Source organism: Mus pahari, chromosome 8 (assembly GCF_900095145.1).
Source record: "Mus pahari chromosome 8, PAHARI_EIJ_v1.1, whole genome shotgun sequence".
NCBI classification, from domain to species: domain Eukaryota; kingdom Metazoa; phylum Chordata; class Mammalia; order Rodentia; family Muridae; genus Mus; species Mus pahari.
The window spans coordinates 76,503,166-76,520,366 of NC_034597.1; the positions used below are offsets into that span (position 1 = coordinate 76,503,166).

General features: G+C 38.2%; 1 protein-coding gene across 1 annotated transcript in view; it reads right to left on the reverse strand.

Annotated features, from left to right (window-relative positions):
* The window catches only part of Diaph3 (diaphanous related formin 3), a 454,769-nt gene that overhangs the window by 185,906 nt on the left and 251,662 nt on the right, over positions 1-17,201 (reverse strand). The window contains exon 22 of the mRNA XM_021202828.2: positions 7,935-8,064. Within this exon, the coding sequence (XP_021058487.1) occupies positions 7,935-8,064 (130 nt within the window). The remainder of the gene's footprint in view (positions 1-7,934; positions 8,065-17,201) is intronic.

Consider the following 17,201-nt stretch of genomic DNA (forward strand, 5'->3'; position numbering starts at 1 on the left):
CTCACTGAAGGGGACACCTGTAGGAACCAACACTAACTCACTGAAGGGGACACCGCTAGGAACCAACACTAACTCACTGAAGGGGACACCTGTAGGAACCAACACTAACTCACTGAAGGGGACACCTGTAGGAACCAACCCTAACTCACTGAAGGGGACACCTGTAGGAACCAACCCTAACTCACTGAAGGGGACACCGCTAGGAACCAACCCTAACTCACTGAAGGGGACACCTGTAGGAACCAACCCTAACTCACTGAAGGGGACACCGCTAGGAACCTGGCATCTCTGAACTCCAGCTGCTTAGCTTCTATAGGAATGATTTGAAAGAGTGGTTTCTCCCACATTGCAAAGTCTCCAATATCTAACTGGAGGACATTTTGTTTGCCATCTAAAATAATTAGGTATCATAGCTGTAAATAACAAATCCCTTAAATTCTGAGGAATTTGTGAATTTAAAGTCATTTTGCATTTGGAAATTTGACCAGCTTATCAACAGTGACCCTTAAAAATGAAACCGGTTCAGTTTCAAGTGCCAGTGAACTCCAAATATAACTACAAGGGCAATTTCTCTTAACTCCTTCATGATACCAGAGGTGATGGCCATACTCTATGAAGCTCTGACAGTGTCAATAAGAACAATCCTAGCTTGTTAAAAGATATCTGCAAAAATGCACATCAACCCAGAATCTCAATGTGACCTCCTTGTAATCAGGGCTTTCATAGATGGAACTGAGTATCTCAACATAAAACAATCCTTAACAAGTTACCCAGACAGAGGATAAGCTACCCAGACATTAAAAGAGAAGGCAACAAAACAGATAAAGGCAAAGTGTATATTGCTCTAGCTACAAGTGTATACAAAGTGTATATTGCTCTAGCTACAAGTGTATACAAAGTGTATATTGCTCTAGCTATAAGTGTATACAAAGTGTATAGTGCTCTAGCTACAAGTGTATACAAAGTGTATACTGCTCTAGCTACAAGTGTATACAAAGTGTATACTGCTCTAGCTACAAGTGTATACAAAGTGTATATTGCTCTAGCTACAAGTGTATACAAAGTGTATACTGCTCTAGCTACAAGCCAGGGGCTCACAAAAAGGCAAGAAAAAGTGTGCAATGTTTTTTTTTTCTTGAACCTTTCTAGAAAAATGGCCTGTTGCAGCTACCTTTACATGGAATTTATAGCTTGTGTGGATATGGGAGAGAATAAACTTGTTATTTGTAGGCATGTGGCTATAGTAATCAGTTATGGTGGTTCAAGGAAATTAATAAGAATTTCACTCAAGATTTTCATATTCTCTAACAACATATGGGTTTCTGAGGAACAGGTTCTAATTCTGCCTGCAGCAGTTTATCAATTCTAGGTCTCTTCTTTTCCACCCCCTGTAGGTTACACATTACCTTGTCACCCAAGAGACACAGGCGACTGCCATATATGTTTATTCCATATGTAGCTGAGGTTTCTTTGTAAATTACAGATGCTCTATTTTACAGTTCTTCTGATTGTCCTATTTTGACATCTTTCATCTTCCTTGTTGGTGATTTCCCATCCAATGCTGCAAACTGGGAGCAGTAAATACTGCCTCACCGCCAGCAGCTTAAAGAGAGCTCCAAGACCTTGGCTGCCACTACAGATTTTGTTCCGCTATTTGATCTTAGCTGTGGCTCATAGGTGACACTGACAGAACTCTTCTTGAAGCTACTTCAAATCTCTTGCTGGCCAAAAATCTGCACACACTGTAAACTGTTAGTTTCTGGAGAAGATTAATGCTGTATTGATGCCACTTTCAGTCTGTTAACCTCCAAAAAGATATAGAGGTCTTCGTGATGTAGTTTTCTTCTTCATCACCATCTATCAACCCAAGCAGCAGAGAGTTCAGGAAATGTTCCTAGCTCAGTATCTCAAAAAGCAATCTTTAGCTCCAAGTAGTTCCTGCATGGCCAGTGTTCTTCAATGTCACACTGCAGCATCTTTAATCCTTCCACTGATCGTGGCCATACTGCTTCTGTTCCAGCAAGCTGCTTTCAGAACAGTTTATACTTGCACTATAAAATGATTATACTAACAACCTCATATTCAAGTTGCCAGTTTGAGCATTTGAAGCCAAAGCTACATTGACGCTCCTAGAAGTCAATTGTCAGGAATTAAATATATGGCTCCCTACCATTACACAGGGCATGTAATAAAAAGTAAATAGTAAGCAGAAATCTAGAATAACCTGGGGAATGATAAAAAAAGAAACAAACAAACAAAAAACTGTGCTACTTTTATCAATTTAAGAAATTTATTGTAAAATCTCATATATCCCATTACCTATAGATAGTATAAGCAGCAGTATTTAAGTAAATTATATTTTGAAAGTAAATTTACCTTTATTATCTCTAGCTTTATTAACTTCCTACATATATTCATTAGATGTCTATAATGTGAAATTAAATATTGCAATACATCCTAGGAGTCCTAGGCTATCCTTATGAACACAGTTTTTATTCACTGTACATACAGAGAAAACAGCTAAGAAACACTTTAATCTATCCATGAGAGAATAAAAACATAAAATGATCTACGTTTCCACTTTGGTTACTTTCATCAGGTAACTCAGATTATTCCCAACTATTATCAATTACATGTTTTAATTAAAATCACAAGTATTACATATGCAAAGCAGGGATAAATAGAAAAGAAATATACATCCAAGTACAGTGAGGAAAAGAAATACACAAAAACAACCTTGGCATATGCCAGCATAAATGAATGCATCTTAGGAGTGAGCCAAAGAGATACCATCAATTGAACTCTAACACTAAATGTGAGTGTTCACAAATACGTTTATTAAGAATGTTTCATACTTACTTGTGAATATATTCATTTATGACTATTCACTTAAGAATCCAAGAATATTTGTAATTGTTTACAAGTGTGGTAACTAGTAGTTTGGACAGGGACCTTCCCCAGTTATAAATTACTCACTAGAGCTTTGAATATTGCATTTATAACTGCTATTAGATCTAATCTTATGGGTAAAGATCTCCAAACAAAGAAGAAAAAATAAACTACATTGGGTGGAGTCACTGTCACAAGTTAAATACTAGTTGGCTTAATGCTAACTTCCTGTCTCAGAGCTCTGGTGGTGGCAGCCTTGCTTTCTCTGAAGCCTGTCACCTCAGCTTGCATAGGCTCATCTTCCTAGTCATCATATAGGCTCCCTGTGCATATCGCCAAGGGTAGGCTAATAACCTAGCTTTCCCTCTTCCTACGGGGACAGAAGCTGGGTTAAATAAATATACAGTATAGGACAATGTTCTCACTTTAAGCAGAGAAATCACAACACTAACCACAGTCAAGTTCAGAAATAGTATAGGAGTGATGACATAGGAGCTTATCAAAAGCACAATTCAGGCCCTAAAAGCAGTAAATTTCCTGCCTCTTCACAATGCCATGAAGCCAATATCTCCTATCACAATGATTAAGTCATTCTTTCATATGTACATCATAAATTAACAGAGTATCTTATCAAGTAAACTCAAGTAAATAGAAATGTGCATTAAATTCTAATATCATACAACATAAAACATCAAGTTAATTATTTATCTCACTCAAAATATAAAACCCCAGTCTATAAATCAACTCCAAAGCTGATTATACTCAATGAACACAGTATTAGCTATGTTGGTAACTCAGCTGGGGGTGGGGGGTACAAAAAGACACTGAGCAAATAATTAATACCAAATATCCTAAAAGTTTATGTGCCTTCTGATAACATTTGTCATTTTGAGGAGGCAACAGCTGAGAGTCCGTGGATATCTTTAGAAACCCTGTATGCTGGCTACTGAAGATGAATGTGAAATTTTCAGACAGGATACAGGTTCCAGGTGGCAGCCACCTGGAAATGTAGTGTTCTAAGTGCTCACAGTAGGTGAATAAAAGATAAGCATTTGGTATTTAGTTAGGTATTTATCAAAAAATGTTAGAAATTCATGAGGAACTAGAGAGTAGGAGATATATTTAGCAGGCAATTATTTGGGTCAGATAAAAGAATTCCTAGTTAGAAGTACACCGATAGAGATTGAGAAACAGAAAGAAGTATATTAAGGAAGATGAGAGAAAATCAAAGATGACACATCAAGGAATCCTTTTAAGTGGTAAGAATACACACATAGAAAAAGCTAGAAGTGGGCTTTGGTGAACCGTCTTGACAGCGTACAGAAAATCACTTCTTATAACAGACTTCACAGAGCAAAAATCCATCGCCAGCAAGGCCAGGAACAATCCTGATGCAGAGGAGGTAAAGATTCCAAGGACAGGACTCATCCTTAAGGAAAAGGTCGAATACTGACATACTTATGTGAGGTTCCAACAAGCTCCAAGATCACGAAAGGAGGAAACTCAAGACGACACTGCAGGCCTCGGCTTCCCCTATAATGGATTCATGGGCAGAATCCAAAGTGGTCTGCACTGAGTTACTGAAGGGCTTACAGAAAACCACAGACAGGATGAAAGAAGTCAGAAGAAGTGAGTAAGTTTTCTCAGGCAATTAAGTTAAGAGGAGAAAATAAAAGTGTGGTCTCTTACTGTGGCCAACCATCATCCTCACACCTATGTGAGATGCAGAAGAAAACAGCGAAAGGTGTGGCAGGCAGAGGAGTGGAGCTGAGATGGAAAGTCTGCAAAGTACACCGCATTACAAAGGCAGGCTTCTATGTCTTTGGGGCTGGGAAAGACAACCTCAGGAAAAGGTGGAGTGAGAAAATGAGACAAGAGCTCAGTATATATGTAGAGATCACAAAAAAGAGAAAAAGCAATTGAAAGATGAGGGGGGGAAAGACTGTTGGGATACGTGTCAGATGTATTAAATTGGCGAAACTGCAAGAAGATGGAGAAAGTATACATTGAACCAATGATATCACAAAATTTCTGGTTCGGGAATCACTGAGCACAGCCTTGTTGCCCGGATGAAGGACTGATCACTATCACACTGCGTTGAATGGATGACTGACTGATCAGTATCACACTATGTAAACCAGAGTATGGACAAGGGGTGAACGGAATGCTGTATGAGATGTTAACACGACCCCGAATCACAGTATTACTTATTATCTTTTTATGTTAATCGTGTGAATGGGAGATAGTGTGGTTATGTGCCTGCGTAGGATGGAAGAGAGCATGGCATCCATTGAAGCTGGAGTTACTGAGGGTTCAAATGCACAGTATAAGGGTTAGAACCAGACCAGGGTCCTCTGGAAGAGGATGTAACCACTAACCCATCTTTCCAGTGTCACCTTAGTCTCATTTTAATCTATCTCCCAAAAAAGAAACACAATTTTTGTCACTTCCTGCATATTAATAATTATCTCAGTTTTATAGATTTCCAGGAGCTAGTAAACAAAACCTTCACAAACTAAATTAATTTTAATTATGTAGACAAGAAAAAAATATTCAACCCTTAGAATTCCATAAAACAAAAATATTACCATGGTATGCAGAAATGCAATAATGAACCAAAATATTTTCAGTGAAACACAACAGAAATGCCATAAGCCATTATTTCTTAGAAAAGAAGCATCCTAATGAAGTAGATTTTTGAAAATTGTCAGTCGGGTAAGCTCATTAGTTGCAATGAAAGTTCCCCCTGCTGATCTAGGAGTACCTAATGACCAGGATTTGTTATGGCTCAAAAACAAAGGTACTTTTTAATTCATGTGATAGCTCACCAAGGATGTTTTAGAAGTGGAAACTTTAAAATGATGATGTGTAAAAACACTCAATTCTCCAAAGCAAACAGACTTATTTAATCTAAAACATTGCATTTACCCCTCTAATATTTCCTTCATTAATTGGATCATATAATAAAAAGAAAATTATGCTTACAATAATCTACACTATTAAAAACCATTATTCCAAATATGAAGTTTGCTGTTCCCAGTGAAACATATTAGCAGTATCTGCTGACCCCTCCACATGCATGCCTTCCCTGTAACAGATGGAAAGCAAACGCCCCAAGGCCCCTGAAAGCCCCCTGGAACAGTGAGAAGGAAAACAAACAGAAGAAGCAAATCACTAACTGGTAACTCTGCAAGTCTTTATGCAAGCTAAATAATTTTTAAGAGAACACAATGTCAGAATATTTATATAGAATGGTAAGTATAATCTAATCAGTGGAAATTAAGTTAATATTCTAAAATTTACTTTACACCCCAAAAAGTGCTAGAAAAACGTGCTAAAAAGTTTTAAAAAGAAAAAGAAAATGAGGCATGGTAGTTGACATTTGTAGTCCTGGCATTCTGGAAAATCAAGCAGGGAACCGGCTTGAAGGTCAAGGTCAGGCTGGGCAGCAAAGGATGCTCAGAGACAGTTTGGATTACAGAGGAAGACCCCACTGCACATCCTCGTCCCCTTAGAAGCATTTAACAACAATTATGAAACAAAGGGGTGGATACAATCTTGAAATCTCTGCAGAGATAAGGGAAACCAATGTTTGAACTCATACTGGGCGTAAAAAGTAGTGAATAAGTAAGTCTGCAACTACATAAGGGAATGGGGATTGGGAAGAAATTTCAAGTCATTATCTAAAAGGATGAACACTGACTCTTCCTACCAATCCCAATCATCTTTGCTCCAGGGAAAGAACCCTTCTGCATTTCAAGGGTTTTTGTGCCACATCCATACATTACTATGTTAAGTAAAATTCAATGTTCATCAAGGACATCAGAATTTCAATTCTACCTATCATGACATTTACTCGTATATTCCAAATTTTCAAAAATATCACTTAGGAAAGTCATTTTCTTTGTCTTAGTAGTTTAATTGCATTATATATACTTTTATACTGTTTCTTTAATTGCACATATTACAATGTCCTAAAAAATTAATGGGAGCCCTTATCTATTCTCAATTATATTTAGACATATAAACATATATATCATTGTCTGCCTGCCTGTCTGTGTCTGTCTACATAACTATTTTCTTATACCAAGGCCACTGACAGTGGCAGAGGGATAGTAATGTAGTACCATTACAATGAGTGGAAAAGGGCCCATGCAGCAATCAGGAACACAGACTAAGTGCTTACTGAAGGCCACAGGGATTACAGACTTCAAAGAAACTTACTTACCAAGGGAAAATGATGAAGAACATCTTAGCCAATCACCAAATCAATGGTTTGATATTACTATCAATAATGGTCAATGAAAAAAGAATACAGCTACCACATAATTGAAAATGTGTTATCTAAAACATGTCTATACATTGGCTATGGGGAGACAAGTCGTTGTTTAGTTTAAAAAAAAAAATCCACATTGAATGTAACTAAATATTGCACATTTAAGATGGCCAAATTTTTGAAATTTAAATCAGATTAAAACAAAGTATCAGCAAAAGGCTCTATCTGAACTCTTGACAGCCTTGTTTAAGACCATAGTATGGTATGAAACCAAGCTGGTAATTTATATGTAAGGAAAGATGAATTGAAACTGGTAGTCTTAAATCTAGTAGGGTTACAAAGGAAAGCTCCATTCCTACAGATAGACTTGAAACTTGGACAAAAGGAAGATACTTATTTTGGTCTACACTAGTGCTTGTGAAGGACACTGGGTACTTGTAAAAGACACAGGATTAGGAAGACCTGCCAAAGTACAGTGGAGTATGCTAAGCAGAAGAGGGCGAGATTAGCTGGAACCCATGCAGGTCAATCTACACAACAATGCGCTTAACAATGCAGTTGTAACAACTCACTGTCTAACCAAAGAAATCCATGCTCCTAATAATGACATCTGATAAAATAGCGTATTATTTCTTTTCAAATAGTCACATTCCATAGGAAATTATTTTAACAAAATAGATAATATGTACAAATAAAAAGCATTATTTTCTGTCTCTCAGAATTAAACATCAGAACAATGACATAGATATTTATAAATAAAACCACAAACCTCTGCTAGCTTTGTCTAAATGTGCCAAATCGTCCACAAAGTGAAGGATGTCAGGATGCTTTTCTTCACAGACATCTACCAGGAAATGGAGGAGTGTTGTTTTCTGATCTGCAGATTTTGTATCCTTTAGCTAAGTGAACGAGAAGGGGAAAACACAGCGTATGTTAATAATCTACTGATTCCTGTAACAACCTACTCTGTGGACTAGAAATTAGCTTGAAAACCTGCTCCATTCTGAAAACAATTGAATACTTTAGTACGTTTTATTTGATATTGGTTTAAAAGTAACATTTGTAAAAGCAATGTACTATGCAATCCTTTGTGGGGAAAATGAAATGCCTAGGAAAGTAGAAGAGCCTGAATGTCTATGGAACAGTAGAACCAAAAACAACCTGGGCAGTTCATGCATTTATTACTTGGTAGATATTCACGATCTACCTGTCCCACACTGAAGAGTTTACGGTAGATGGAATGATAAAATAGTGTTGCTTCAAGTAGTCATTTCATTTTTTGAAACAAAAAACAGCATATTTGTCCTGAAGCAACAGACATGATAGTAAAAGCACAAAGACTATCTAGGAGGCTATGACACCTGAGAGGAAGCAGTGAAATCAGTAGCTGGATGGGATTAGGAAAGAGCCTGAGAAAATCCTCAAGCACAGGCAGCCAGAAGAGCATCTGTGAAGAACTTCCTAAGACAGACCTGCCTGTCCTCCAAGGGTCGCCTTGCTGGAAGCTTGGACGTAGGTTGTGATACTGGGAGCTGGAATCTGTAGGCAGGGATACTGGGAGCTGGAATCTGTAGGCAGTATGGCGTTTTGGGAAGTCCTAAGGGATTTCTCCTCTGACCCCTAAATTCTTACAAAAGGATGTGATGGAAATCTGGAGCTCATCCTAGCTCTGCTCCTGTGACATGAGCATCTGTGCCCATATATTCTGTTATTAATATCTGTCATGGCATAACGTAGCAAAGAGTAGACTTTTAAGATGATCAGAGCCTCGGCAGAAAGCATGCACTAGGACCTTCAAAACAGGGAGATAAAACCCTTTTTAAAAAGCTGTCACAGATAATATAGCAGTGCAAAGCTGATAGGCACATGGCTATAAATGAGAAACAACAGGAGTAGGTTGAATACCTGCAAATCAGAGCTGTATATATGTTGGGGATGCAAACAGGGTCAATGGAAAGACATACATCTGAAAATTGCAGAAAATAAACGAAAAATAGACCATATAACGGAAATAACCTTTCCATAAGCAATAGAAGTTATTGAGAGATGGTCACATACACATTTAACTACATCCCTGCAGTTTGAGTGGATAAAGAGTAGAGTAAGGAAGAGTATGGAGGCTAATTGTAAAAGAAGCACCAATAAACCAGGAAGGAAAATAAGGCAGCCAGCCCTGAGGGTGGACAGAGGTAGGGAGGTGCCAGACTGTGTGAGCCTGGAAACTCAACTGACACCACTCCTGGAGACAGTCCAGGAGCTGATTTTGCAGGGGTAAATAGAGAAGAAAACACTTTTACTTTTGAGTAAAATAAAACCTAGAATGGGATAAATAGTAGTAGGCAAATGGCAAAATCCTGAAAAGGTGGGCATTTACCTAAGAAGTACCTCTGCTTCTGCTCGCTTTCCATCAAAAATACCTTGGCTTTTTGTTCCTATTTACACTGAATACACTGAATAAAGTTTTAAAATAGTTATCCTGTATTCATATTTGTATTCTCTTACTCTCTAATAGAAACATGCTTATATATGTGTAAATATAATGGATATAAATATTATATATATACATATATGCTTATATATAAATATGTATGATATAAAATATATATAAATCTAATATAAACTCTGTGTGTGTGTGTGTGTGTGTGTGTGTGTGTGTGTGTATGTGTGTGTGTAAAAAATAATGAAATAAGTGAGTCTTTTTCTCCCTAAGAAACAACCCTGAACTTTTCAGGGATGACACTATCCCAGTGGAAAATGCTGTCAGACCTTGTAATAACACACTTGGTCTTGGAAAAAATTGTGAGCTCCTTGCTTCCAAAATTAAGGAGTTAACAAGCAGGTACACAGATTGAAAAGTACAAACTAAAAACAGGCACAAGCTAGAGTTGACAAGGCCTGAGCAATCCGGCCTTGACAGGAACAGGGAATGCAATCAGGAAGGAGTAGTTATACTAGTTTTTGGATCTCTGAAGGTTTGACAGGGAGAACGGTATGAATACTGGGCTAAAAGAAGTCTGGCATAAGTTTCTACCACAAGAGCCCTCATTCATAATAGATTCATACGTAAAGAACACAACCAAAAACCATCATCTTGTGTCAGAACTTACCAGAGAGCTGGAGGTTGTGGTGCGATGGGGCAGGGCAATACTGCTTACTTTCCAACAGTCTCCACTTTAGACCGAGTCAGTGTGTCTCTGTGTATATGTGTATTTCTTGTATTTTTTCATTTTCTTTTTTTCATTATGGCTTTTGTTGTTTTTGTCTGTCTGTGTGTGTGTGTGTGTGTGTGTGTGTGTGTGTGTGTGTGTGTGTGTGTGTGTATGTGTGTGTTTTCTCTAACAAGAAAGGTAGAAAAGGAACTGAGTTGGGTCACAGACAGGAAGGAGGACCTAGGAGGACTGGTGTGTATGTAGGGGGGTAAAGGGGATGGCTATGATTGAATTGTAAAAACTATATTTTTAATAATATAAAATAAATACAAAACAAACAAAAATACCGAGCATAAGTCACTACTGGGCAGTGGAAAACACAGCTTCTAGGTCATCAAAAATAAAGGAAAATGTACTGGAGTCCCTGGGTTAGTCATCTGGCAGAGTCCCATGAATGCATGTGAAAGTCTCAAATCCTGGCCTGGACTATTGAGTAAGTAGCTCCTGAGCTGAGAATGTACTTCAGTGGTAGAATCCTTGCTTAGTGTATTTACAGCATGAGCATGCACATGCACACACATGTACTCACAGTCACACACTCACGCACACACACACCACCACTGCCAACAACAACAAGAGCAACCACAAGAATGTTCCTCATATTTCTTCCAAAACACACACTGAACACATTATTTAAAACTATCTTCTTAAGAAGGCACAGACACTTCACAATATCCCAAAATGTGTTTCAATAGTACTTTTTGAAGGCTCCATTATGTTAAAATTGCCACTCACATATATGGATGACCTTCTAATGAGAGGCACGCCCTTAATAAATTAGTAGCCTATTGGACCTCAGTTTACACATAGGAACCATTATAAAACTGAGCCAAATAATTTAAAAAGGAATTCTAAATCCACTTTCCAATCCAAACTCAATAAACATACATTAGAATGGATTCAAAGCGGTCTTAGAGAAACAGCAGAAATCTAATCCAATCCAAGTACACAAATAAGGAGACTCAAAGTTAGTCTCCATAGTTGATTCTACATGCTTGGGTTAGTTGAAAATTTCTAGTCCTTTGTGTTTAGACATAGCCTACAAACCTTAATCTGATATATAATCATCCTTACAATTCTGTTCCATTCAAAGTATCATTTTTAAAAGTTAAAGCCAGCTCAAACTCAGCAGACATCCATTTATTTATGTGTTACATAAAAACATTAGTCCAATTTAAAAATTAGTTTTGTACGACATTCGGTTGTTTGTATGTAATTTATGTAAGTAACCACTTGGGCATACTGTTCCTCTTGTGTATTCTGAGCCACCCACTATTACCTTCAATACTGTAGTTCCTTCAGGAGAAACTGACTGACATCTGGTGTGGAATCTGATTAAGAGAAATGTCATTGACCTCTACAATTTGCAGAGGCTTAATAAAGTTTTCCATAAATTCTTATGATATAGCTAAGCACCCAGTAACCACTAGGATTAATATTTTAAGAAATCTATGATAAAACTATAATCCACTGGACCACTCTCAAACGTTATCCAAGATTGGTGAGAATAAAGATTTCAGATTATAGGATACAGTAGAGTAGAATAAATGCAAGTATTTATGTGAAACATTGGTTGATTGGGGACAATGAAATGCTACCACACCAAAGGAAGGCAATGGTTTCATAGGGCATCATATCTAATATCAACTGATCAGCAAGGCACATGGTGGAAGAAATCTAGTATCAGATAGGATAGCCACTGAACACTAAGAGGAAGCCCAAGCCAACCATCTCCTCTTAACTGTTACTTAGGAATTTTGAGACTTACAACAAAACACTCACTCAACACTTCCAGACTGCTTTGAAATTAGCTTAGTAAATGAATGGCTTGCCTAAGAGTCACTGGTAGCTGACCTAGGTGGCCATGGTGTTGTCCCTCCTGCCTAAATGACTGCTCTCTCTTACAAATCATGTGAAGGTACAAAATTTAAAGTGAAGCTTTTGAGAAAACACAAAAGCATAACAAAGCACATTTAGAAAGATATTATCCACTAGTGCTCTGAATTTTAAATTTTTGACAAACATTAACAACAAGTGATACATTCTGTTTTTAGTAACCACTTTGTAATCAGTGACTGAGTTACAAGTAAAATCGAGAGACAGTGCTAATTTTGTTGAAATGAAAAATAACTTAAGCACACTCTGTAATGCTAGTTCTTGGAAAGAAAATGAAATTTCATTCAGAATCTTGTTCATATTAAAATAGCTTATTTAAATTTTAAACAGACATTTCTTGACAAGATTTCCTTCTGTATGATTGTCAAGAGACTTATCTGACAGATAATAATCATCACTGTTAAACAGAATTCCTTATTCATGGATTGTTTCTTTAACATATATTAAATGTGGCATAAATGTCAAATAAACAAAAAGATGGATGGAGTTTCTCTAACCACTCTGTTCATTCCAAACAAAATAATGTTAAAAACAGGCCCCATAATAAATCATAAACTGCTTGTCAATCTGCAGTAGAACTCCCTTTTAGAGACAATGCAAGGTTTTGGAACATTTTAAAGGTACTCAACACAAATTTGGATGACATTTAAAGAATATTCTATTGTTTTAGTGACAAGGGGAAAAAACTGTAAGATCAAAGCACATATTTTCTTATAGATCTCAAGAAAAAAAAAACCTATAGCCACTTACTCACTGAAGAAAAATTATTATCTTAATAATGTGCCACCAAAAACTCCACTGGTCATAATGCTGCTAATATTTAAGTGTACATCAAGACTGCAGTGTCTCTGTAGAGTTCATAGACCTTGGTGAATGCTTAAAAAACAACCTAAGTCTTAACCTTGGAAAGATACAATGGACAACCTAGAAGAATAAATAGTATTTGTCAATTACTCTGAAGCATGGACCAGTCAAATCATACACCACACATCAGTCCTGTGTAGCAAGCATCTGCCAGCATACGTGGGAGGAGTCAATGTTATGGCCATTATTTATGGGACAAAATGAATTAGGAGAGACAAAGTGCCTTATGCAAATCATTCCTTCCACCTAGAGAGCATGACTGGAGTGCATGCATGTGTGAGTCTCAGCCACTGTATAATATGATGGTTCTAACAACATGCTTTAAAACACAGTGGATGGAAACAACAGCAAAAAAACAAAAGAGCACCAAAAACAACAGAAAGATTCCATGTCAGTTCTCCTCTATCTCTAGCCCCCAGACCTCTAGAAGCAGACATCCTTCCCTAGGTCATTTGTATGTGCATGAGGATGCTCTTATTTCAGCTGCTTTATTTACAAATGAAAACAAAAAAGCAACAACAACAAACAACAAAACCTGTCACCTCACATATCATTAAATAAAACTAGTGCTATGGACTTCTAACAGACAATTTGCTAATGCAATTCAATCAATACATAGGAGGGAAAGATATCTGTAAATTTTAAGCAGACATAGAAGACCTTGTTATAACTTCATATTTCATCTCTTGTTCTTTGTAAAATAAAGTTTGTTGGGGATGGATGAAAAAGTGTCATGAAAAATAAATTTCATGTGAAGAAAACTGAGGAAAGACAGCACCACATTCCTCTAGAACTTTAAAACCTCAAACACTGGAACAAGTTCTGTGGTGAACTAAAGTATTATAATAGTTACTATTTTCTGATATAATGTTATACTAGATCAATATATGATTTACTGTGTTGATATACTTTTCATGTTAAATATGAATTGTCCGATATGAATTGTAAAAGAATTCTTATGGGTAGTTTAAAAAAAATTTTAAATTTTACTGGAGTCTAATATTGTCTAAACAAAGTTACTTCTTAAAACTGTTCAATCTTTTAAACTAACTGTATTAAATTACATGCTGACAGAATAATCAAAATCAATATAAATGGAATAAACAAGTTATATGTAAATTAAAGTCAGTTTTAAGGTTAACGTTAATGGATAAGTTTTCAATTTAAGTAATGAAATCCACACACCCTTGCCACATGGACTCCATCAGCACTTTCCATAAATATGGCACCCTATTATAAATGATGTGCCAACATTTACACCTCTTGCTAACTATGAAAATACTAACTCTAAGCATGCCTAGTTAGTTCTGTAACTGCATTTGCATAAATACAGTATTTTATAACTATTAATACAATCTTTCTAAAAAGTAATAGTTTTTTTAAACTTAAAAATATGATTTCCTGTTTATCCAGTCCTCCTTCCCTGTCCTTAGAAACAATGTAACCATTCCTTTCTACTGTTCCTGTAATTATATTTTTATAGAATGCTACACTCAGGAACATACAGTACAAGGACTTCTAAGAATGGTTTCCTTCATTTAATGCTTACTATGACTGGAAGGAAGGAAGGAAGGAAGGAAGGAAGGAAGGAAGGAAGGAAGGAAGGAAGGAAGGAAGGAAGGAAGGAAGGAAGGAAGGGTGGATGCATGCATGAATATATGTATTATGCTGCACAACATTCTGCAGTGCAACTATTCCTGTTAAGTCAGGCCATTCAGCTACTCAAGGGCATCTTGTTTCTTGCCTTGTTTGGGAATTACAAACAAGACTCTTTTGTGTGTAGGCTTTGGTGTGGACGTGTTTTCAGATTCTCTGGGTAAATATTTATGACTGTTTTTACTGACTAATTTGTAAAATATATTGTATTATACAGAGTTGTGCAGTGGTAGGGCACACCTTTAATACAAGAACTATGAAAGGCAGAGTGATTTCTGAGTTCAAGGCCAACCTGGTCTACAGATGGGGTCCCAGTACAGGCAGGGCTACATAGCAACTGTTGTCTCAGGAAAAAAAAGGAATATACATCACACACACACACACACACACACACACACACACAAAACCTGCTGGCAATTTTGTTCAAGGATTTTAGGTGGGTCATCACTTTTATATTTTGGGCAGATAAACCACACTGCAGACCAGGCCAAGGTGTTCCATGAGAAAGATTTATTATGCGGGAATGGGGGGAGCAGCAAAGCAAGTAGAAGAGCATAAGTGGAGAAAAAGAAGAGAAGAGAGAAGAGAGGAGAAGGGGGAAGAGAAGAGAGCAAGGAGGGGGTGATCCCCTAATTTATACAGAAAATGACGTCACACCAGTGAGGGTGGGAACTGAGCCAAGTGGGTTGTGGGATTGAGGGTCTTAAGTGGTGGGGTCTGATATGGGAAATAAGGTTGTCCTCCTACCCTGACAATAGGAAAACGAGAGGGAGATGTGGGTCCCCAAAACTCCATTAGGACTGAGTAAGTGGCTCCAGTGTCCAAGAGGAAAGAGATGGGCCGCCCACAGACCACGATNTCTACCCTAAGCTCTCTGTTCGTGATGGCAGTGGTCGGGTCAGAGGAGCCTGGGCCTTGTCAGTCGGCCATAGCCAAGCCTAGGAGATTGGTTGGAGGGTTATGTGGGAGTGATGCCCCCCTGTTTTGTGTAACATGGGAGCAATCAACAGCCCAATGTCCCTCTTGATGGCACCTAGAGCATGGCCCCCTCAGCTTGCGAGGATTAGGGCAGGCTTTGGCCCAATAACCTTCTTGACCACACCTGTAATAGGTGCCTGGTGGTCTCTGGGTAGAGGACAATGAGCTCGGGGTGGCAGCTGGGACTGGTCAGACAGCGTTTGCCAGCATATTGTACTTATGCTTGCGGACCCTTTCATCTCTCCCATGGTACACTTTGAAGGCCAGTGCCAGGACTTCTGCCTNTGGAGTCAGGGGTCCCTTCTCCAATTTTTTAAGTTTAGCCTTTATGTCGGGGTAGCTCTGGGAAAAGTTTACCCTCTGGGTTCTCAAGGTCCAGAATGGTATACTGCAATAAAGCACCTTTAAGGTGTTCTAAAGACTGAGATGGATTTTCCTGTTTATCTTGGATAACCTCTTGAAGTTTTTCAAAATTTACTGGCTTTAAAGTTGCTTTTCTCAGACACACCAAAAGACATGTAACAAACCTGTCCCTGGCTAGAATACCACCTGCGGAATTATGATTCCATTGAGGATCCAGGCCAAGCACTGTCTCTGCTCTAATTGGGTGTGTTCTATTTGTTTGGTGAATCTCGTCTGCATGCGCTCTCACTTGTTCCAAAACTCACTTGTGTTCCTTGAGAAGCAAATTGTTAGTAAGTATCATGTGTATATCCTGAAAAGTCAGGCTGTACGGCTGAGTGATTTACTGAAATTCTTTGATAAAGGCAGAGAGATTAGAAGTATAGGAGCCCAATCTCTTCTCTGTCTGAGAGAGTTCACTCAGTGAGAAGGGGACATGCACTCTGACCAGACCATGTACCCCTGCAACCTCCCTTAAGGGAAGGACAGTCATTGGGTCAGATTCCTCTAGAGGTGGAGAGCTTGGGGTTTTGGTCGTGGCCTTAGAGCGAGTGATAGGTGGTGTGAGAGTAGGTGCCAAGGTAGAACGTTTGGAGGAACCTGCAGTTGGTGCAGAAGGAAGAGAGCTGGGAGTGACAGGCCCTGGGGAGTCTCAGTGGGGTAAAGCCAAGATAGCAGTTTGGGTTCTAAATGGCGCAGAAGTAGGCCTATGGCAGAAAAGAGGTAATTCGTATGCTGGGTCAACTATCGTAGTATGTCCAGTGGGAGTTGTGCAGGGTCCATGTCTAACGGGAGTTGAGTTGGAGAGCAGGAAGAACATATAGCAGGATTGGAACGGAGATGAATGAAAGATTTTGCATAGGCAACCTCTTCCCATTTACTGGTTTGCTGACAGTATGTATGAGGATCCTTAAAACAACTGGATCCAGACCTTACTGCAAAGGAATATCAATTTTGATGCCTTCAAAGGAGGCGTGAACTTTAAGGACTCAAGGTTTTTTAGGAGACATCCCAGAGGTGTATCTGGGGGT